Source organism: Cupressus sempervirens, chromosome 7 (genome assembly GCF_028749045.1).
Source record: "Cupressus sempervirens isolate cs-2001-9-10 chromosome 7, ASM2874904v1, whole genome shotgun sequence".
Lineage (NCBI taxonomy): Eukaryota > Viridiplantae > Streptophyta > Pinopsida > Cupressales > Cupressaceae > Cupressus > Cupressus sempervirens.
The window spans coordinates 465,658,627-465,681,235 of record NC_143124.1 but is presented as its reverse complement, the minus strand read 5'-3'; the positions used below and the strand labels follow the sequence as shown (position 1 = coordinate 465,681,235).

Below are 22,609 nucleotides of genomic sequence, written 5' to 3'. Positions count from 1 at the left end.
AATCATGGGCCTCTCTCTGCAATAACACAACTGTGACTACACCTCTAGCTAGTTTTGATAAGATGGTTCAGGGGAAGACTGAGGACGAGCGGGTGAGGCGTGCTCATGAGCTCAATCTACGAGTCCATGGTCTCCCTCCCACTTCTAACCCTCTCTCTGCTACATGCTCTTTCCTTTGTGATCGGCTTGGTATCTCCGACATCATACTAGATAAATGTTGGTTTGGCCATGGTGATATCTTGTTCATTCGATTTCTCACACTTTCAGACAGGCTCTATGCTCTCAGAGCTAAGAGGAAGTTGTTCTCTCTCCCTTCTAAGATTTTCCTAGATGATCTCACAAGGACTCAAGTTGCAGAGCTGAAACATGCTCGTGGTATTGTGGCAGAGGCTAGATGGGCTGGTAAATGGGCAATTATTAGGAATCTTAAATCAGTTATTCGAGATTCCCCCCCAGTGGTTGGGAAGTAAGACAGGCCTCCAAGACCAAATGATAGTTTTGCTCACAGTCTAACAAGGGGGAGACCCCCACTTGCTCTCTCCTTGTTAACTGTTGGAATGGTAATGGTTTTTTGTGGTCATTACCTTGTCTTTTACACGATGCAGTAGGGTTCGTTGATATACTTGTCATCACTGATACCCACGAGAGTCCTGTGCGTCCTCTTCCAGCGTTTACAATTTACCAGTGGTTATTCATTTGTAGAGAAGAGGTTCGTGCTTCTGGTGGGGTCCGTGGATTTGGTGGCGTTGCCTGTTTGATTAGAGATTATATTTTCAGCTATACTTCTATTATCCACTCCGATACATTTCCAGGCTCATGTGGGTCTATATTGACCGTGTCACCAACAGAGAGATTTCTTTATTCTTGTTTTCTATTTCCCGCCAACTTCCTCCCATTATGCTATTCATGGTACTGAGGACAGAGACACCCTTATGTTGACCTTTGCGAGAGTGTCTCACAGTTTGTTGCTTTAGGTGACATCATCATTCTCAGCAATTTCAATGTGAGGACTAGAGAACTCTAGACTCCGTTTTATGACCGATGCTCTGATTCCATTTGCTCTACTGAGATTGATCCGACTACTTTGGGACTTCAGCATATTTTTGAGGATGTTCTTGGACCGATCTCCTGCTATGGTCATCATCTTTTGCAGCTATGTGAGTCCTCTAAACTTGTGAGTTCAGAGCTCTTTACTTGTTGGCCTCATTGTGGGGGTGCTAGTGTGGTTGATTATGCCCTCACCTCTCCCTCCTTCATCTACTTCATCCACAGCTTCACCATCTTATGCCTTCCTCGTGCGAATTGTGTTCTCCTTAGTATCCATTTTCATCTTTCTCTGCATTCATCGCCTCCTCTTCAGTCACCTCATCTCGTCCCTTCCACTACACGTTCCCCTGCTCACTTTCGTTTTCTTGATGGTGACAATGAGCTCTTTTCCTTTCATCTTACGAGACTCCTTAATCCTGCGTCTTTTGTTGATTCTTGTGAGGCCTCCTCCATGCTTGATTTGCTTGCAACGGCCATTTGGAAGTCTGTCATCCTTTCCATACCTCACCATCCTTCACTCTCCCTCAATAGCAAACGTCATGAGTAATACATGCCCTATGAAACAATGGTTCGATGTTGACTGCAAAGCTTTCCATCGCTTTGTACATTCTACTTTCGAGGCTAACTCCCTAGATTATGTTCACCTTTGGTTGTCTTACCTTCATTTTCTTCGCCGCAAGAAACAATCCTTTACCACTTCCTAGTGTAAATCTCTTTGCTCCACGTTGATCCATAATCCCGAGCTTTTTTGGCGCACTCTTTTCCCCCGTTGTACCCCTCCATCTTCCATCGTTGTTTTTCGCTCCCTAACCACTCACATCATGGCTCTTTATGACATTCCTAAACAGCTTTCTATTCATCTCATTCTGCCTTCTTTTTGTCACATGTTCACCCCCTCTTACATTTACAAGGCCATCAGATCCATGAGATGCAATAGAGCGGCGGATGAAGAGGGGTTCCAGGCTGAACTCTTCAAGTTTGGTGCCTCCATTCTGGGCCCCTATCTCTCTATACTATTTACTAGGGTGGTTTGTACTGGGTTTCCAATTCTAGGCATCTAATTTATCCAATCCATAAGACCGGTCCTGCATCTGATCCTGGGAATTATAGGACTAGTATGATCGGCACACATTTGCCAAACTATATGCTACAACACTCAATGTTTTGTTATCTAGAGAGCTTGACAAGAAAGGTTGCAGAGCTAGAGGACAGGCTGGTTTCCAGACAGACTACTAGACTATGGATCACATTTTCACTTTACGAGCTATTATTGAGGAGGCTAGACACAGATGGGAGAAAGTTTACTGTTACTTTGTTGATTTTTGCAAGGCTTTTGATTTTGTTCGCAGGATGGTTTTATGTCAAAGGCTTCAAGAGATTGGGATTTCAAAGATGTTACTAACGGCTATAATGAGATTATATGAAACTGTTGTTGGTAGATTCAGGCCTCCTAATGGTTTCTCAGTCCCAATCCATAGCACCATTGGGGTTAAACAAGGCTACCATCTCTCTCCCACTTTGTTTGGTTTGTATATTGATGAGCTTGAGGACTTCCTTTTGAAGTCTTTGCTCCTAGGTGATGGTTGCTACTTACACCAGGTTTTGATCTCCATTCTTCTTTTCGTGGATGATGTGGTTCTTCTTGCTTCTTTTCCAGAGAGTTTACAAAGGCTTCTGGATGGTTTGGCTTCCTTTTGTGTTCAGAGACAACTAACGGTTAACCTGGGTAAGACTCGGGTTATGCTCTTTAATTGCCTAAAAACTTCTCATCTTCATTTCTTTTTTCAGGGACAGAGATTGAGATCACTTCTTATATGTATCTGGGAGTTAAATTTTTTGGGCCTCGCTTTAGTATGAGACTGGCGATACAATTCAGAAGCACTAAGTGTATGGGTTCTCTTGCTATGCTTGAGAAACAATGCTTCAGACACCATTTCCAGGATACCCCGTCCAAGTTATCCCTCTTGGATTCCCTTGTTCGGCTGACTGTTCTTTATGGCTCAGTGATTTGGGGGCCTTCTCTCCTTAGTTCTAACTGGGCCTCGATCGAGCATGTTCAGACATTGCCCTTATGGCACATCATTAGATGTCACAAATTCACTCCTCACAGTATCATTCTTGCCGAGTTTGGTGCTCAACCCTTCAGTCTTGCGGCTATATTTGATTTGATTTGGTTCCTCCATCGTCTGCGTGGTTTTGCGGATTTAATTGGTGAGCATGATAGATATTCCTACCTAGCATATTGTTCTTCTGTTGCTATTGCACATTCCGATACTAGGTCTCGTGCTTGTTGCTGGTATACACAAGCCTCTTCTCTGTTGAGCTCGATTGCGATTGATATTAATTGTCTCCCTCCTTATCAATTCTCATTGAATGCCCCTGCTCATCTCCGATCTAGACATGAGTTAAATGAGCATGTCAGACCCAATATTTACAAACAGTATTGTTGTGAAGTTTTCACACCATCGCCCGAAAATTTTTGGGGACCCCGTTTTTTCTAATCGCCTTGGCAAATTTTGGGATTGCCCAAAATTTTTGAGTTTTGAAAATTTTGAGCCTTGGACACCTTCAGGGCCAGTGGGGAGAAGGTTAGGTTTATTTTCACCCGGTTTCAACTTGATTTTCCAGAGCTATCAATTTTGTCCTTAGGCCGAATAATTTTCTAATTTTGCAGGATAAAGTTGTGAATTTTGTACTTAGACGTTTTCTTTTGAAAATTTGGTTTTAACTCTGTAAATTTGGATAATTTTCAAAAGAGAAATTTTTTAGACTTAAGTTTTTGGAAAATCTCAAATTTTTCTTTGGTGAAATTTTTTAAATTTTGTTGAAATGAGGAAAATTGCAAAAAATCGATTTTTTGGTTCTAAATGCAATTTTAGTTTTATTTTTTTTAATTTTTAGCTTGGCAAAATCGATTTGGTAGAATATTGCAAAAATTGACTTTAATTGGATTAATTTGCCTTGAAAACTTTTAAGTTTTTAATGAATTTAGTAATTTAATATTGAAAAAATGGCTTTTGGTTAGCCAAAATCCAAATTTAATGATGTATTAATTACTAAACCCTCATTAAATGAAAATATTTAACACCCTCAAGGCCATTTAATTTCGTTTTGCAATTGAAGCTAATTGGTAAATTTAAAAGTGCAATTTTCTTTTGGCAAAATTAATTTTTTTGAGCTAAGTATTTAATTGTGGGCCTTAACTTGAATTTAATTTTTGTTTTTTGTTTTCTCCTAGACCATGTAGGCCAGCTTTATGGAGAAAGAAAATTGGCTATAAAGGGAGTCTCCTTCCCATTTCATTTTCACAAATCATTTCTTCCTCTCCATGTGGGCGAATTTTGTGGAGGAGCAGATTTTTTCCAGACTTGGGCGAATTCTGTCGAGGCGAATTTAGTGGAGGGCAGTTTTTTGCATGCTTGGGCAATTTTTGCTTGCATTTCTCCATTTTCAGACCTTGGCGATTTTTCTTGTGGACAGATTCTTGCATATTTTGGTGGTTTTCTCCTCCATTTGTGGGCTGCGATTTGTGCCCTAGGTAGCATTTTGGGCAGATTTCAGACTTCATGCTTGGGCGGATTTGAGACAAAGGCAAAATCTTCCATTCTTGGCATTTTATTGAGACAAATTTGATTCTGATTTTTGAGCAATTCATGGTGAAAGTCTGATTTTTTCCTACTTAGGACTGCATTTATATACCAGATTTTGGCAATTTTGTTGGGAGAAGAGATACATATGAAAGTTTGATTTTTGCATAGAAGGCAAGTGTTGGATAGTTTTAGGAGTGTAAATTTCTAATTTGCAAAAGGATTTGAACTTCTTGAAAGTCATATCCTAGGTTCCGAACAGTCGCTATAAGTTTATCGGTTAAGGTGAATTTTCAACATCTAGAGTTGCAAGGAGTGCTTAAGCTAACATCCATCTTGGTTCTTCTTGCCATTTGGTCCACCACTCTACCATCCCGTAATAGGGCGACGAGCATGGACGATGATAGTGCAAGTAAGAATCCCAAGCGGGCGAACACTAAGAAAGACAAAGAGAATATGATGCCCAATACTTCCTTCTTCTTGAAAATGAAAAGAATAACCGACACCAATATCTGTACAGTGGACATGATACAGATGAGGGACAGACTGAAGGAAGGACAATCCTCCTTGGCAAAAAGGATTTACAAGAGTGGAATTGTACATGCAACGGCCTTTCCTCCCACATTACCTTGTCCAGAATTGATTATGGAATGTGCATCGAGATTTGATCTAAACAGTAATTCCATCATTTTTGATTAAGGGAAGAGAGTGTTGGCCAGCATTGGCGAACAAACAATCAAAGAAACATTCAACATTCCCCAACACAAGGGCATGACAATTGTAATGATGGATCAAGTAACTAAGTCATTTCAAGATAACCAAGAGGCCTATTACACGCATCTAAAGCAAAATTGGATTTGCAAAGGAATATGAGAAGGATCACGAAAGGATACTACAAGCAGCGAGCAGCGTGGCGAAGTCAGCGGAACTCAAGGCGAAGCACACACCTTGTCCTCCTATGGAAGAAGTTAACGAAAGGCTAGCTAAGTTCATTTCCTTAGCTAAGAAGATGAAAGAAAAGGGAAGAGTTATATTAGAAGATCATTTGATGTAAACCCAAGAGGCAAATTTCCCTTTCTTCTAGAATAGGACACGTGTCTATTTCTAATTGGCCACCATTTTGGTACCTTCTCATTGGTTGCCACTTTTTGCACTTTTTTCATTGGTCCATTGATGAGGTGGCGTCTTCTCATTGGCCGATGGGGTGGCAACCCTAATTAGGGTTTTGAGGATCCAATCTGGATCATTGATCTTATTTTGATCTCCACCGTCTGTTGTATTTTTGGCCCCTATAAAAGGCCATTTGCTCTCATTTGTAAAGTGTCGGAGAAATTGTTGCGAAGATAATACCAAAATGCTCTCTTTTTCATTGTTGCGATTGGCATGTTGATCAAGAACATTGGGTGTTATTGCATGTTTTCTACTTCCACTTAGTTAGATTTCATTTCAAGTTGTTTAAGTTGTTCAAGTGAAAGTAAAGTAGGTGGATAGTTGTGTGGTAGCATTGGTAAATGTTTGATAGGGATCAATACTAGGCCACTAGCATCCTAGTGGCTGGTTGGGAAGCCTGGTGTGGTAAACTAGTCTATTATTCCTTTGAATCATTGCACCTATGGAAGTGAGGCCGCTGGTCAGCTCTCATTAGGTTCGATCCCCGTCCATTTGCTAACCTTCCATTCATAGGAGTAGGAGTAGAATAGTGAGTAGTTGGGTAGTCGAAATTTAGAGAGAGGGAAGTTAGAAGGAGTAGGTCAAGCATTAGAATACATCCATTCACCTTCCACCACCATCGCTTTCCCATCAACATCACCACTGGCAGACACATTCTACATCACCACCACCATCAACATTATCTGCCTCCGCACATTTCAAAAACTGAGTCACCATCACCTTCATCCCACCAAAGTCCAAGTCATCCTTGAATGAATAGCGTAAGGCCGCCTACATATTACCAGCAAATCACATCGATAAAACTAAGCAAGTATCCAACAGTGTAAGGAACATTGGAGCTATTGCTTATGTCTTCATAGGTAATAACTTTTCAAGAAAGGAGTTGCATGTTTGATATCCCATATTGAATATTCAAATCCTAATATGTTATGTAAGTGATACAAAACTCGCATCAACAAGTATATTATTACTACCCGGACTAACCCTCATGGTGGCTTACGTTAGAGGATGGTCTTCTACACGGAGCACTTTCTGGAGATCAGTGATGGGATTATTGTCCGTCCTAGTTACCTTTCTCAACGGTAGAGTTATGCCCTTCGTATCTCTCTGGGGTCTTTCAGATTTGGTTCTTACCGTCTTCATGCTCAAACAGGCCATCATACTAACAAAGAAGAACGGATCTGTAACTTGTGTACTTTAACTAAGGTTGAGACGAAGACTCACTTTATTTTTCGATGCCCTATCTGTTATGAGATCAGAGGGAGATTTTATTGTCTGTTCCGGGACTGCTTTTCTCTTTCAACTTTCTTCAATTATTGTGACCAGTAGTGTCTAGCGCTCAATCTTCAGGAGGCTACTTTGCTCCATGATAGTACTCTAAAGTCACTACTTCCTCACCGACATAGTTCTGATCAGCCTATTACTGCCCTTTTTGCACCCTTATCTCCTTTACGAGGTGTGAAAAGGCTGGTTAGTTCTACCAGTTATGCTGGTCATTCCAGATCTGTCAGACCTCGCAGTGGTTTCTTGCGTCAATGACACTCCACAATTTCACAGAGAGTTCAGGGCTCCTGATCACTCACAGTCTTATCCTTTTGTGATTGATTTCTTTTTGCCAAGGAAAGACTCTTAGTCTTTACCTTGTCCTCTCTCTTCTTGTTTCTTGTTGCTTCTTGTTGTCCGCTTTTCTCAGACACCGTTTGGTGCTCCTGCTGTTGTCAGTTGTCTAGTCGTAAACTCTGAGTCCCATAGAATTTTTGTGGTCTTTTGTTGGACATTAATAATTTTATCCAATCTTATCTTATCTAGTTGCTTGGGCGAAAGTTTGTAAACCCAAAAATTGCAGAGGGCTAGGTATTAGACCCATAAGAATCATAAATAAGGCCCTGCTAGCTGAATAGGTTTGGAAAATTTATGGGGAGGAGACGAAAGGAATCAGATTTTAAGAACTATCTTTTCTCCTTTCCTTTGCTAGCTGACTTCCTAGGGTCGGATCTCAAAACAAATATTTCTTTTATCTGGAATATCATTGAAAATGTGCAGGCTACGGCCTCACTAGGATCGAGATGGGGCCTCGGAGATTGTCAAAAAAATAATGTTTTGGGAAGACTGTCAGATTAGGGACAGCCCTCTCTATTCTGACCTGTCCTTATTACCAATTATGGAGATTTGCATTCAAATATATGGTCCTATTGTGAGGAATTATTGAAATAATCAATCCTGGATTAATCTTTCTGAGCTAGATATTTCTCTAAAACCCACTATGAAGGCTTTCAATGCTTGGCAAGCGAAGGACAATGCGAAGGATGCTTTGATCTAGGCAGCTAGTTCTTCAGGCACTTTTTTTGTTTCCTGTGCTACGGTTATGTTGTATAACCAAACTGGTTTACCCCCCTTTTCAGCCAAAGTGTTGGACAAGTACCTCATTCCGAAAATCAACATCTTTAATTGGATGGCTCTTCAAAATTAGATCCTCACTGTGGATAATCTTCATAAAATACACATGATCATTTCTAACAAATGTTATTTATGTGAGAAGAATCTCCTGATTTCATCTCCTAGTCCCTTGTACCTATACATGGGAGGCTTGGTCCCTGGATTTACAAAGCTAGAATCTATGTTGGATTTTCCCTAGGTCTATACAAGACTTTTTAATCCAGTGAAAGTCGACAGTTGTTCATGTGGAGAAAACCCTATGGAATTTGGTTGCTCCTCATGTGGAAAGAAAGATATAATAGTCTTTAGAGATGTCCCTTTGCCCCCCTTATAATTTCAAAAAATAGAAAGTATTAAAGGTAATTACCGGATTAATGTCAGTCCAATACCAAATTTGGACACTAGTAGGGGTAAAGGCAATTCTAAGTTGGATGCTTGTAAAAATAAAGAGAAGCGGGAAAATGTTGTCTGGATGGCTCCTCCTCCTGGATGGATTAAAATAAATTTTGACAATGCAGCAAAGGGAAACCCAAGGATTGTTGGTTGTAGTGGAATTGTTAGGGATGATAAAGGAAATGGCATCTTGATCTCTGGAAATATGGACATTATTACTGTTATTGTCATCTTCAGCTGAAAAGGTCACTTAAATTTAATTTGTAATATTAAATATAAATAACATGTGTCATTCATGTGCATTGAGGCATGAATATCCAAAGAGTTATAATTAATTATAGGAGTTATGGGAATCTCAAGAGACCTTCGGTTATAATGTGAAGAGTCTCTCCTGTTGTTATATATTTGCATCAAGCAAAGGATATTGTACACTTGAACATTTCATTATCAATAGAGATATATTTCAGTTGTGTGGCTGGGTTTTTCCCTTCATTCTCGAAGGGTTTTCCCAGGATATTTCTGGTGTTTATTGGTTCAATTTTTGCTCCTTCTTATTGCTGTTTATCACAATTGATTTCTAGGCTAAATCTTGTTGTGAGGTTCTCACACCATCGCCCCAAATTCTTTGGGGACCCCTTTTTTTTTATCGCCTCAGCAAATTTTTGGATTGTCCAACAATTTTGATTTTTCGAGAATTTTGAACCTTGGACGCTTTCAAGCCAATGGGAGAGACTTAGCTTATTTTCACCCAGTTCCAACTTGATTTTCCAAAACAACCAATTTCATCCTTAGGCCGAACCAAATTTTAAAGAGCAATATTTGGCAAGATAAAATTGTAAATTTGTACTTAGACGTTTTCCTTTGAAAATTCGGATATAATTGTGTAAATTTGAATAATCTTTCAAAAGAAAAAAAAATTGTTAGACTTAAGTTTTGGAAAATCTCAAATTTTTCTTTGGTGAAAATTTCAATTTTGTTAAAATGAGGCTAAATTGCAAAAATCGATTTTTGGCTCTAGAAGAAATTTTATTTTATTTTTGTCAAAAAAAAAATTATTGGCATAGCAAAATCAATTTGGGTAAAAATTGCAAAAAATTGGCTTTAATAGATTAAAATTGCCTTGAAAACTTTTTGCCTTTAATGAAATTACTAATTTAATATTGAAAAATGGCTTTTGGCTAGCCAAAATCTAATTTTAATGACGTATTAATTACTAAATCTTCATTAAATGGAAATGTTTAACACCTCTAAGGCATTATTTATTTTCTTTTGCAATTTTGGTCCAATTGGCAATTTAAAAAGTTAATTTTCATCATGGCAAAATTAATTTTAGCTAAGTATTTAATTGTGGGCCATAATTTTTGCATTAATTATTGTTTTTCTTGCTCCTAGGGTCCAAGTCGTCTAGCTTGAGGGGAGTAAGAAAGTTGGGTATAAGAGGAAGCCTCTCTCCCATTTCTTCCTCACTTCTCACTTCTCTTTCTCAAGGCGTTGGCAATTTTGCAAGAGCAGATTTGCACTCTTCTTGCTTGGTGAAATTAGTGAAAGGTGAACTTTGTGGGAGCCGAATTTTGTGGAGGGCAAAATTTGTGGAAGATAAAATTCTGATTTTTGCAAGAGGCTGCAATTTTTGCGCTAGGTTGGGAAATTTTATTTGGAGGTGAATTGCATGATAAATTTCTGATTTGCAAGGGATTTGAAGTTCTTAAGGTCAAGTCCTAATTCCGAAAAGTCGCTATAAGATTATTGGTTAAGGTGAATTTTCATCATCTAGAGTTGTAAGGGGTCCTCTTAAGCTGACATCCTTCTTTCGTTCTAGTCTTAGGATTGCTTCCCTTAGTTCTGCTTGCCTTCTGGTCCACCACTCTACCATCCCGTAATAGGGCGACGAGCATGGAGGATGTTAGTGCAAGTAAGAATCCCAAGCGGACAAGACTAAGAAAGACAGAGGATATGATGCCCAAAACACCCTTCTTCTCGAAAATGAAGAGAATAACCGACACCAATATCACTACAGTGGACATGATACGGATGAAGGACAGACTAAAGGAAGGACAATCCCCCTTGGCAAAGAGGATCTCAACGAGACAGATTTTGGATCGAAGTTGGATGAGTTGGGAAAGGTTGCTATCAAGAAAATGCATTTGGGCACCCTTTCCTCTCTCAGTGTTTTTATTGGATTTGTGAAGGAATATGAGAAGGATCACAAAAGGATACTACAAGCAGAGAGCAGCATGGTGAAGTCAGTGGAACTCAGAGCGAAGCACACACCTTGTCCTCCTATGGAAGAAGCTAATGAAAGGCTAACTAAGTTCATTGCCTTAGCTAAGAAAATGAAAGAAAAAAGAAGATTTATATTAGATCATTTGATGTAAGCCCAAGTGGCAATTTCCCTTTCTTCTAGAATAGGACAAGTGTCTATTTATGATTGGCCACCATTTTGGTGCCTTCTCATTAGTTGCCACTTTTTGCACTTTTTCATTGGTCCATTGATGAGGTGGCGTCTTCTCATTGACTGATGGGGTGGCAACACTAATTAGGGTTTTGAGGATCCAATCTGGATCGTTGATCTTGTTTTGATCTCCACCATCCGTTGTATTTTTGGCCCCTACAAAAGGCCATTTGCTCTCATTTGTAAAAGGTTAGAGAAATTGTTGCGAAGATAATACCAAAATTGCTCTCTTTTTCATTGTTGTGATTTGCATGTTGATTAAGAACATTGGGTGTTATTGCATGTTTTCTACTTCCACTTAGTTAGATTTCTTTTCAAGTTGTTAAAGTTGGTTTCATTTCAAGTTGTTTAAGTGAGGTTAAAGTAGATGAATAGTTGTATGGTAGCATTGGTAAATGTTTGATAGGGATCAATACTAGACCACTAGCATCCTAGCGGCTAGTTGGGAAGCCTTGTGTGGTAAAATAGTCTATTATTCCTTTGAATCATTGCACCTGTGGAAGTGAGGCCGCTGGTCAGCTCTCATTAGGTTCGATCCCCGTCCATTTGCTAGCCTTCCATTCATAAGAGTAGGAGTAGAATAGTGAGTAGCTAGGTAGTCGAAGCTTAGAGAAGCAAGTTAAAGGAGTAAGTTAAGTATCAGAGCACACCCATTCACTTTCCACAACCATCGCTTTCCCATCAACATCATCATTGGCAGACACACCCTCTATCATCACTACCATCAACATTATCTGCCACCCGCACATTTCACAAACCGAGCCACCATCACCTTCATCCCACCAAAGTCCAAGTCATCCTCGAAAGAATAGCGTAAGGCCGCCTACGTGATTATCAGCAAATCACATCGATAAAACTGAGCGAGTATCCAACAGTGTAAGGAACATTGGAGTTATATTCATGTCCCATGAGCGATAACTTATCAAGAGAGGAGTTGCATGTTTGATATCCCATATCGAATAGTCAAATCCTAATATGTTATGTAAGTGATACAAAACTCGCATCAACAAATCTTAACATGGTATCAGAGCCTAGTTAGATAACAACTTATAAGAAGGTTTGCTTGATCTGATGTTGCTTATATTCACTGATTTTTCTATGGTTTCATATAGTTATGGAAAATGAAGTGGTTAATGTCTCAGTTGTGAGTTGATTTATTTCAGTATCTTCAGAGCTTGTTTATGGCTCAAGACTTTTTCTAACGTGTTAATTTTGTACCTCTGTATCTTGCTATTTCTCGGTGTCTCTCGATTTGGGTATTATTTATTATTGATCAATGTTTATGTGTAACTGTATCATATTGATGCTATGTCGAGGATCATCTGTTTTCTTGGTCTCTTTGTGTTTCTGTGGAAGTGTCGTTTCTCAAGCCATGTATGTATTGTATATTCAATGGTGATCTTTGCTATAATCATTCTGCCAGTCAAAGAGTGAAGGCCTCTATTTTTTCGTGGTCTCTTGGTTGCATGGTCGAATTCTGCGATAATGATCACTGGAGTCTTTTTATGTTTATCTTCGTCTGTATCAAAGTTCTATTGCTTGGACATATTGTGCCCGACATCGGATGTGTATGCCTCATAACCAAAATCTTCATCCTTCTCTGTCGTGAGCGGTGGACGCTTCCAGTCAAAGAGCCTTATGATAACTTTTTGTTATCCACCATACAATATTCAACGACATGGTTGGTTTTTTATCTATTTATTTTTAATGGAGATTTATGATTTATTGTAATGTCACATCTTGTCAGTGATCATTTGTGAGCTTGTTTGGCTATGATCTCCTTCATTTCTTTTTTCATTTCAAGGCACATTGTAAGTGTGGCGATTTAGCAAATATTTTGGGTAATGATGACAAGGCAAAGAATTAGTAAGATCAATTTATTTATGTGCACCGAAGGTTTCATCTTTTCCAAGGGCACTTTTATCAAAAATGCTTCAAATACCTTTATTCTTAATATATGGGTCGTCATTTTCATTAGAGGTTCTTTGTGTAAGTGCTCTGAGTTTTGTTATTGCAGCATTGTGAACTATAGAAAGGGTGGGGATTTGAAAAGGAGAGAACCTCTTAATTGTGACAAATGGAGGAAGGAGGCCGAAGTCTGGGAGAAGCTGAGCAAAGGAAGCCTTACTCATTTCATGGAAAAGCTTCATGGCTTTGATGAGCATGTAACAAGTAAGTTAGTTGATGGGTGGAACAAGGGCTTTATGATGATGTACAGGAAGAAGATTAGGGTTATTGCCGAGCTCGTTGCAAAGATTTCTGGCCTCAAATTGAAAGGTATGAACTTTTTTCATAATAGAACAATCTCTAAGAGGGTTGTCAATATGTTCCCTAAAGGTGTTAAGGAGGTTGAGAAAATTGTTAAAGATTCTTGGGGGTTTTATGACATTGAGTTGATTAAGTTAATCTGGAGTAGGGTCATGGTGGCCATAATAGAATACATTACTCTGAATGGTAGATATAAGAGGGCTCATTCTTACCATTTCATTTTTCTTAATCACTTCAAACATAAGAAAAGGGTTTCCTTTCCCTTTTACTTGATGAACTCTGTACGTCAGAGCATTAAAGATCATAAGAAAAAGCCTAACAAATATACGTAGCATGAAAGTTTGATTCTTCTGATTGGGAGATATATTAGAGATAGGGTTCCTAGTCTAGGGTAAGGTTGATAAGGATTCCACCCCTTGTTCCAACAAGGGTAAAGGAAAAAGAAGCAAGGAAGGCGAGGAGAGTTCCACACCATCCTCTGCTAAGAAACAAAAACATGTCATGAAAACTAAAATGGAAACTAATTCTGAGGGTGAAAGTGAGGAGGAGAATGTCACTGTGAAGGGTAATGTTGACAATAAGGTAGGTGGTGATGTGATGGAGATCAAGGATGAAGATACCAACGATGATGAGTGGATTCCTGGTGAGGGTGAGAAAACCCCTATAATTCTCCCTAGACTATGTCTCCTACTTCTCAAGAGCCTCCTAATCTGTCTGGTGAGGAAGTTGCTTCTCCTCACGACAGTGAGAATAAAGACCAAAATATGGATACTAGTAGTGGTATGGTGGAGAGTGACGGGGTTCCAATCCTTGTGGACTATGAGTGCTCTATAGATCATGACGTGTCGATAACTTCAAGGAATGAAGAGGAAATAGAGGAAATCAAAATTATGCAAGGTGAGAAAAACAGTCCTAGGATGGAGGAGGTGAAGCAGGAAACTAATACCAAGAATATCCCTCTCAAGAAGACCGTGAACTCTAAGGAGCATAATGTCAAGCTACTGCTGGAAGATCTGCAAGATAAGGCTGAACCGATGCTGGGTGTGTTGCAAACAGCTAAGGCTATCTCCGTGTATTCCTTCCATCTATAGAAATGGACCTTCCAGGAGATCAAGTCTACATTTGATATATGGGGCCCTCTCGGCCAATTTCAATTATTTTAGAAATTTCATATTGGTAAAATGATGGAGGAGAATAAAGATGAGGGTGGTCTCAAGAAGAAGGTGGATGGTTTGCTAGAGAGAGTGGGAAACATGGAAAGTAATATGAAAAACCTCATTCATAAGGGTCATGAGAGTTCGGGCTCCTCTATTGACAGTTTCAACAAAATTATTGACAAGTTGGAGGTAGGCTCTAGTTCTCCTCCAATCCTAGATGTGGGCTTTGGTGATGTGGTTGGGCAAGGTTTTGGCCTAGGGAAAAAGACTCGGGCTATGACAAAGAAAATGGTTGTTGACGTTTCTTTGGACCTCCACGACATCAAGCCTCTACACGTAACCCATCGGTATCAAGGAGGATACAGCGGCTTGTATTAAGGAGTTGCTTTGATTTCTCTAGTTTTTTTGTTGAATATTGGTTCCTAGGTCAGGGTGTCGATTTTTGGCTGGTTGTTTTTTCTGATTTTGGCTCTAGGTTTTGCTGGTTTTCAGCATAGTCTCATTATGGGTTTCCTATTGAATATCTCTATGTAACTTTTTGTAATGGGGTTTCGGGTTCCCTCAAAACCTGTATTTTCTATTAATCGAAAACTATAGCCACTCTTATTTATAATGTCAGACCAATATGTTTGAACCTTGTGGAAGGTCCCTCAAAACCCATTGCCAATTTTTCTAGAACATTTTGCAACTTCATGAAGTTGCTTTCTGTCATAGAAATAAATATGCTGAAGGGTGCCCTAAGGTGATATACCTATAACACTGCATTGGACTGCGGAAATCATTTAACCATATAATTGGCTTCATATAAACAGTTAAACCAAATTAACAAAAAATAAAATCACTTCAAAGTATCTTGCAATTCTTCCAGGACATCAAACTTGGTTGCAAACCACATGCAACTATGACCACAAATAGACAAGTTTGACTTAATAAGACAATTTGACAATTCAAAATGATTATGAATGTTCGCAGCCAAGACTAATCGACATAGACAATGAGGAAACCTCACATGCAACTCGAAAAAACAACACACTGTTCAAGAAATCAACTTGGTGATACATTTATTTTAATGAGAGAAAAGTTTTTTTTCAAATCAATTTCAAAAATGAAGATAACATACTCAGAAACTAATTACTTAATTTCTCCAGTTCCAGTGTTTTCTGCCTTTGGCCTTCTCCATGCATGAGATTTTTAATTTCCACAAAAGAATGAATTCAAAGCTAAATTTGCATTAGAAAACCAGACCATAAATTGAAAAATAACAAAAACAACATTGCTCCCTATTTCTTTGGGTGTTTTGGCATTGTTTAATATGCCTGTATTTTGTTGGTGCTATCCTTAGTGAAGAAATCCCATTGATACTTTTAGTTTGCCAAGTCATCCCAAGTTTTAGTAATTCTTCTACGGTTGATGATAAAGAATTAAACCCAAAAGGGAAAAATGATAGATACATAACAAAATGCATTAACTGAGCATTAGCTTTTAGATCTTTCCTGAAATATTTAACAAATGATAGACAGAATGAATTCAAAGCTAAACTTTCATTAGAGAACCAGACCATAAATTGAAAGTTAACAAAAACAACATTGCTCCCTATTTCTTTGGATGTTTTGGCATTGTTTAATATGCCTGTATTTTGTTGTTGCAATCCTTAGTGAAGAAATCCCATTGATACTTTTAGTTTGCCAAGTCATCCCAAGTTTTAGTAATTCTTCTACGGTTCATGACAAAGAATTAAACCCAAAAGGGAAAAATGATAGATACATAACACAATGCGTTAACTGAGCATTAGCTTTTAGATCTTTCCTGAAATATTAAACAAATGATAGACAGAATTGGTACCTGATACTCAGCTTTCTCAGCTAGAAGCTGCAAGACATTACTAATTACCCGCAGAACTAGAAGTGTTAGATGTGCATCCAATTTAACCGCTTCAATTTCATCTTGAATACGAGAAATAAACCTTGAGATTTGCTCCTGAGATGGAATACTTCCTCTGCTGGACAATGGGAACAAATTGTGGTTCACAAGATCTGAAAGGCTGCTCAGACAATGAGCCAAATAAGCTGTCTGGAAAGATTCTATGGCAACTAGCATTTGATCCTTCCCTTCTGTCTTAATTGCAGGAAGGACGCCTTTGACATTGGTGTCTCGCAAAATCCTCTCAATTAAATTCTCAACCATGGACAATAGTTTTGGATATCCCAAAACAAATGTTTCTTTGATGAAACTCGATGCTGTGAAAGCAGATTTGATCTGACTTGCAAAAGACTTGACAAGTGCATCCCAAACACGATCTGTCAGCATAAGATCCCCTTCCTGTATGCAGCAATCAATTAAATATTAAATAGATTGACCGAAGCAAATCTTTTGGGAGATGCAAAAACTCATATGAACACCCAAAAGAATAAATCATAAAGCTTCTTATGCTTTATTTATTTTCAATGTGCACAATAATTAAATATTTATACATTGACCAAAGCAAAGCTTTTGGGAGATGCAAAAACTCATATGAACACCCAAAAGAATAAATCATGAAGCTCAATGTGTAAGAGATATCATATAGCTTCTTATGCTTTATTTATTTTCAATGTGCAAAACAATGAAGAGACAATGTATCAGTCTATGGGATATAGAAGCAGCAGTGAATGGGATTAATGTAAAAGAGATTAAAAGTTTTGGAAGTAAGAAGGCATATCTTCTCCCCATAGTTATGAATATGAATATTAAATTAGTACACATCAGGCAAAAAGATAATATTATTTTCTCCAGCTGAAGAAAGATGCAGTTGAATAAAGGTGATGATCTCTCTAAAAGAGGTAATTGATTCTTCTTATTGTATTTTTAAGCAGGAATGCTTCAGTGACAAAATATGGATCATGTGAGTTATGAGACAAAATACAAATAAGAAAATAGATGACAGGATCAGTAATGAGTAGTCAAGGAATGGTTGTAACATAAATGTAAGCTTGGAAAATAAAGGACTATTGTTTCAGAACCACTAAAGATGCATGCAATGAATCAGATGTTCAGAAAAAGCTTCCAATGAGTTACCAAAGGCTTTTACTTTGGTGGAGACAAAATACAATTTTAAGCAGTTCAAAAACTACAGGAATGCAATTGAGAAATTTTTATGCAACATGGTGCGATATTGAATCATATTGAGAGGCAAATGGCATTGTTTTAACAATTCAGTTCAAGCCACAATTATATTCCAAGTATCATTAGCATTCAGATATAGTATCATTGATCTTCAGATCATGGCATATTCCTCGTAGTAATTGCATAGAGAATTCATTGAAACTACTTGCAAATCGCAATCCTAGTCATCCTTGTATTGTGAGAACATGGAAGGTGGGCTGCACTTCCATCCCTCAGTCCACCATGGATTCTGGTTGTAGTCCTTGACCAAGCCCATGAGCATGGAAAGTTGGTCATCCACTCCACTTCCTAGCCCATGAGCATGGAAAGCCGGTCGTTCATTCCACCTCCCAGCCCACAAGCATTAAAGGCCAGTTGATGTACCTAATGAAAGCACAAAAGCTGGTCCTCTTTTCACCTCTGGTGAGCTCAGAAGATTGACCTTCCTATTTGCAAGACACTTCTATAAATTCAAAATTGACTGCTTAAGAAATTTGCTATATCATTGCTAACAAAATAGCTCTTGGTGGGTTTACAATCAATAGCTTGGACAATCTTATTTAATTATTTTGAGCAACTTGCTAGAATTAACAATCCCCTTTATTAATCCTTATAAATGATCTAAATAGCTGATATCTTCTTTTGATCTATGGATTGAATTGATATTTTTCTATCCAATTCTCTCTTGATGTCCTCCTACAAAATCAACTTCTCTTTTATATATCTTCATAGAAGAGGTCACACTTTTCTTTACCATCTATTTGCAAAGAGTCACACTCCATAATGGAGTGCTACCTTGCCTCTTTATTTATTACTAATTTATTGTTTTGTTTTAATCCTAGTCAGCTCCCCATTCAACTGCTGACACTTTTGATTTCAGTAATTCTTGATCGGACTTCACATTCATTCAATTGCCTGAGATTTATTATTAAAGTTCTGTTCTGTCTTTATAAATGTTGTAATCTAAACTTGTATTTGTTTGGGCATGACAGTCCGCCATTCCCAAGATTGCTTGTCCTCAAGTTATATTGCATTGGGATGATCATAGGACAGTGTAAAAGATGATTCTCTAAAGGAAATGGCTTGGTCTTTTAAACTTCTAACTTTCCTAGGAACTATTCTATTTCACAGTTCAACTTCTATCATGTTCCTTGTGATTATCACAGCTTGCAAATTTTGACCAAGATATATATTTTTTCCATTGATTCCAAAGCCAAATGTCCCACAACATAACCAAGAATTAGAAATGCCCAAGGTTGCTGATTTTACAAGAAGAATTCTCTCATCCTCCAAGAGAAGGAACAAGGTCATTTTGTAATGGCATGGCATCAATTGTATTCGCATGAAAGTGATTGTTTGGCTCTATGTTTGCACAATGCCATGGATATTTATTCGAGTGAGCTTTCCACATGTTAAGATGGAGATTAGAAGCATGAGAGTTTTCTGTTAGAAAGGTTTAGAAATTGTTTGGGAATTGTCTTCTTTTTTAATAACTTGTTTTTTGCAGTAGGGATTGTGTTGAGTAACTAAATTGGATTGAAAATGGGTACCATTATTAATGACTTGCATTCAGGACCTCCAAGTCACCTGAACCTTCCTTCTCTGCAACCCATCCCAAAAAAGATTGTTTTTTACACTGAGCATTTCTTACAAGTGAAATACAGTAAATTATTTCATCCTCACTATCCAACTTCATTAGGGACATGACTTGAGTTTTCCCCTTGGCCAATTAAGGCCGACTTCCCAAAAGCAAGATCCAACATACCATCATATTCCTCACCTTGACCAAATATGACATCATTGCTCCCTCCAAAACATGGAGATCAAATAGATTTTTATCTTAAGATGTCCCATTTACTATGAGATCAAAGGCAGATGCTACCTCTACACAAACGTAGCCAACTATCTTTCCATTTATTTAGACATTTAGACCAATGAAGATTGGCACTTTAGCTTTGAGATGCTGTCACCCTCTAACACAAATCTTACATGGGGTCTGTAGGGATTCTAGAGCCCCAAAGTTAATCACATCTTTCTTCCATCAAATCCAAGAGTTCAAGAGCTTTCAATGGCCTTCAGATGTTGCTACTTCTCTAATAGGCACAGCTTGACCTATGAGACAACATCTCTCACAGCTTATGCCTCAAAATCATTATCCTAATTCTTCCTGACGGTACAACTCCTTGCTTGCATAGATCTGCTCTTCTTTGGCCACCACCCATGCACAAAGGCAGAAGCAGGTTATAGATTTATCACTGGTACATGGTTTACTTTGACCTTGGCGGTTAGATGTGATCCTAGGGGGAGAAGTTTTATCAACCCTCCAAACTTGGACACTACCAATGAGCATTGTCAAATCTTGTATTGTCCCTTCTCAGTGGTCTATGGTAGCATCAGAAAATTTACCATTTCTAGCCCAAAAAATGATAATGATCTCCAGTTTTACTCAACTTAAATGCAGTTTGTGACTTTGTGATGGGAATTTATCACCATTTTGGACATGGTTCGGGTAGATGTGATTAAAGCAATCAGCCTCATGTTTCCTTCACATTTATTTTAATTTGTTTAGTCAACCTACCAATTCTCTTTCAACTAGAACTTTGGGGTTATCTTTCCATGCTTTTTAAGTATACATTGCTAGTAATATGCTTATCTCAATTGTCAGTCACCTGTTTCTATATTTGAACTCAATGCTCATCTCAAGCATCTACTTTACTGAGAATAAAGATTGCCTCTATTATTTGCCTGCTATTTCCTTGTTTAGATGACATTCATTTGGTGGTGGTTAAGTGGTATGCTTTTGGGAGTCATATACATAGTTCTTTATGATGGTGTATGTGGTGGTATGAAAATCTTTAGCATAACCCTTGAAGATTGCACCAATTCATGCGTAGTTGTAGTATAACTTGGCGAAGCGAAGCTCAGTAAATTAAAGAGTTTGTCCACTAGAGTATTATTTGTTGTCATCACTACCCTTAGGATTAGAATAGAATTCTTAAACCCTATCCTATTTCATTTCTGCATATTTCGTGAAAACTCAAAAAGTACTTTATTGCAAAACCTTTAGATAACTCCCACATCCAGTATACCTTGAAATGAATCTGAGTAAACACGTAAGGCCCCTTGTGATCATCAGCAAATCGCATCAACCACCGAGCTTATCCACAATCAAGACCTGGCATTAAAGAAACCTTGAAGTCATCATATGATCTTCTAGCAATCTTAGCATACACAAGACTTTATTCAAGAGAGGATAAGATATTTTGGTATTTTGTTCTGCTGTTTGGTGGGTCATAAAACACACATCAAAAGGACTTCATTCTTAGCATGTTTGAGATATGATGACAGGAAGAGGAGCTGTACTAGGCTTAAAGGGTAGAGAGCTCCAAAAAGGCTTGTGGGGTTATTTTGACCTTTAAGATAGCCAGTCATGTCTTCATGCTTGATTCTTGTGATGTGAAATGACTCCAATGAAAGTTTTTTTAAGATTTATTTAATTGTGCATCGTATAATTGACTATATTTACCCCGTTAAGCATTTGGTTGTAGTGAGGCAGTTATTCACTGTGCTATCAAAACATGAAGATAACTTGTCATATTAAATATTGTCATTGTCTCCAATCACTGAGGACCCTGCCTTTTCTTAAACATCACCTCCTGCCACCGACTTTCTTTTGAGAAAAAAGCTCTAGTTTGCCTTTGTATTGGAACTATCATGATTAGAATCATAGAGATAAGTTCCTTCATAGCCCTCTTATACAACCTTCTACAGCCCTTTAAAATTCTTATTAAATGGTTGTTGTGCATTGATGAGCAAGATATAACATCATTCCTTACTCCTCACAGACTTGCCACTCTAACCCTACTATCCCACTCTTGCTCTGGAACCATCTATTCACCATAGCTTAATATGAAACACAGGCCATCTAGAAGACAGCGAGTATCCTATGACCTTATGAGCTGATTCCTCCTGCATTTAACATCTAAAAAATGCAAATTAAATGGTGCACATAGGGTATTTGACTGTCTTTTATCATGCAAGTACATTCACTGGCACAATGAATTGCCTCATGTCTTCATGCTCCGAAACTTGTAACCCATTGCGAACTGCCCTTTAGACTGTTATAATGAGAGTTCAAAAAACAACACATTAAAACACAAACATGGGATAAATGTGTATAATATTTATTACTATAAATCTCTACCCTCTACTGCATTACAATCATCACAATCTTTCCATGTCATTAATTAGTAGGTCCAAATCTATTTATTCTCTACATCTACACCATGAATTCTTAAGGAGAGAGACTACTCCTTGTCAAGACTTGAGATTGAAGATTCTTCATGTTTATAACTGTATACCTTGCTTACTGCTATTATGTATTTGTCCTTAAGATCTACCTTTTTAATATTGTTTCAACTAACACATCAAATTCCTACCACACTGTCTACTCATGGAATAGCTTTTGCATTTGTTCGTGCTATGAAATTTGATAGAGAGAAACCATTCCTTCCCTTACTTTTCAAAGTCTATCCCTTTGCCTGTCTCTATATGCTAGCCAAAGATGTTTGAACTTCACGTGGTAGACCTACATGTTAACCTCCTATAGTTCACCAACAGTTCTCTCTGAATTCCATGGTACAGATCTTTCAAGGAGCAATCACGTTATTTTAAGAGTTTATCATGATTAGTTGCTAAAAAATCCCAAAAAAAATTATTGACCAAAGTCAACCAAAAGACTGATTTTTGGGGGAATAAATCAGCTGAAGGTGCGATCAAGGATTAATTGTGATTAATTGCAATTTATTACAGATTTCTGCTTCTGTGCTTCAAATGATTGTTTAAGGATCAAAAATGGTATTATCAATTGTCTCAAGAATCTGAGTTTGTGAAGTCTAAAAACTGTGTAAGATATGTCAATAATTGAAGCTAATAATGCTCGTGTAAAATCCAACCTA

At 38.0% G+C, this 22,609-nt stretch overlaps 1 protein-coding gene across 2 annotated transcripts in view; it reads right to left on the bottom strand.

Annotated features, from left to right (window-relative positions):
• The window catches only part of LOC149547556 (Golgi transport complex protein-like protein), an 89,276-nt gene that overhangs the window by 46,483 nt on the left and 20,184 nt on the right, over positions 1–22,609 (bottom strand). For both annotated transcript variants that reach the window (XR_016353896.1, XM_089791704.1), the window contains exon 3: positions 16,353–16,829. Coding sequence is in view for 1 of the 2 variants with exons in the window: in XM_089791704.1 (XP_089647830.1) it covers positions 16,353–16,829 (477 nt within the window). In the remaining variant the exon portion in view is untranslated. The remainder of the gene's footprint in view (positions 1–16,352; positions 16,830–22,609) is intronic.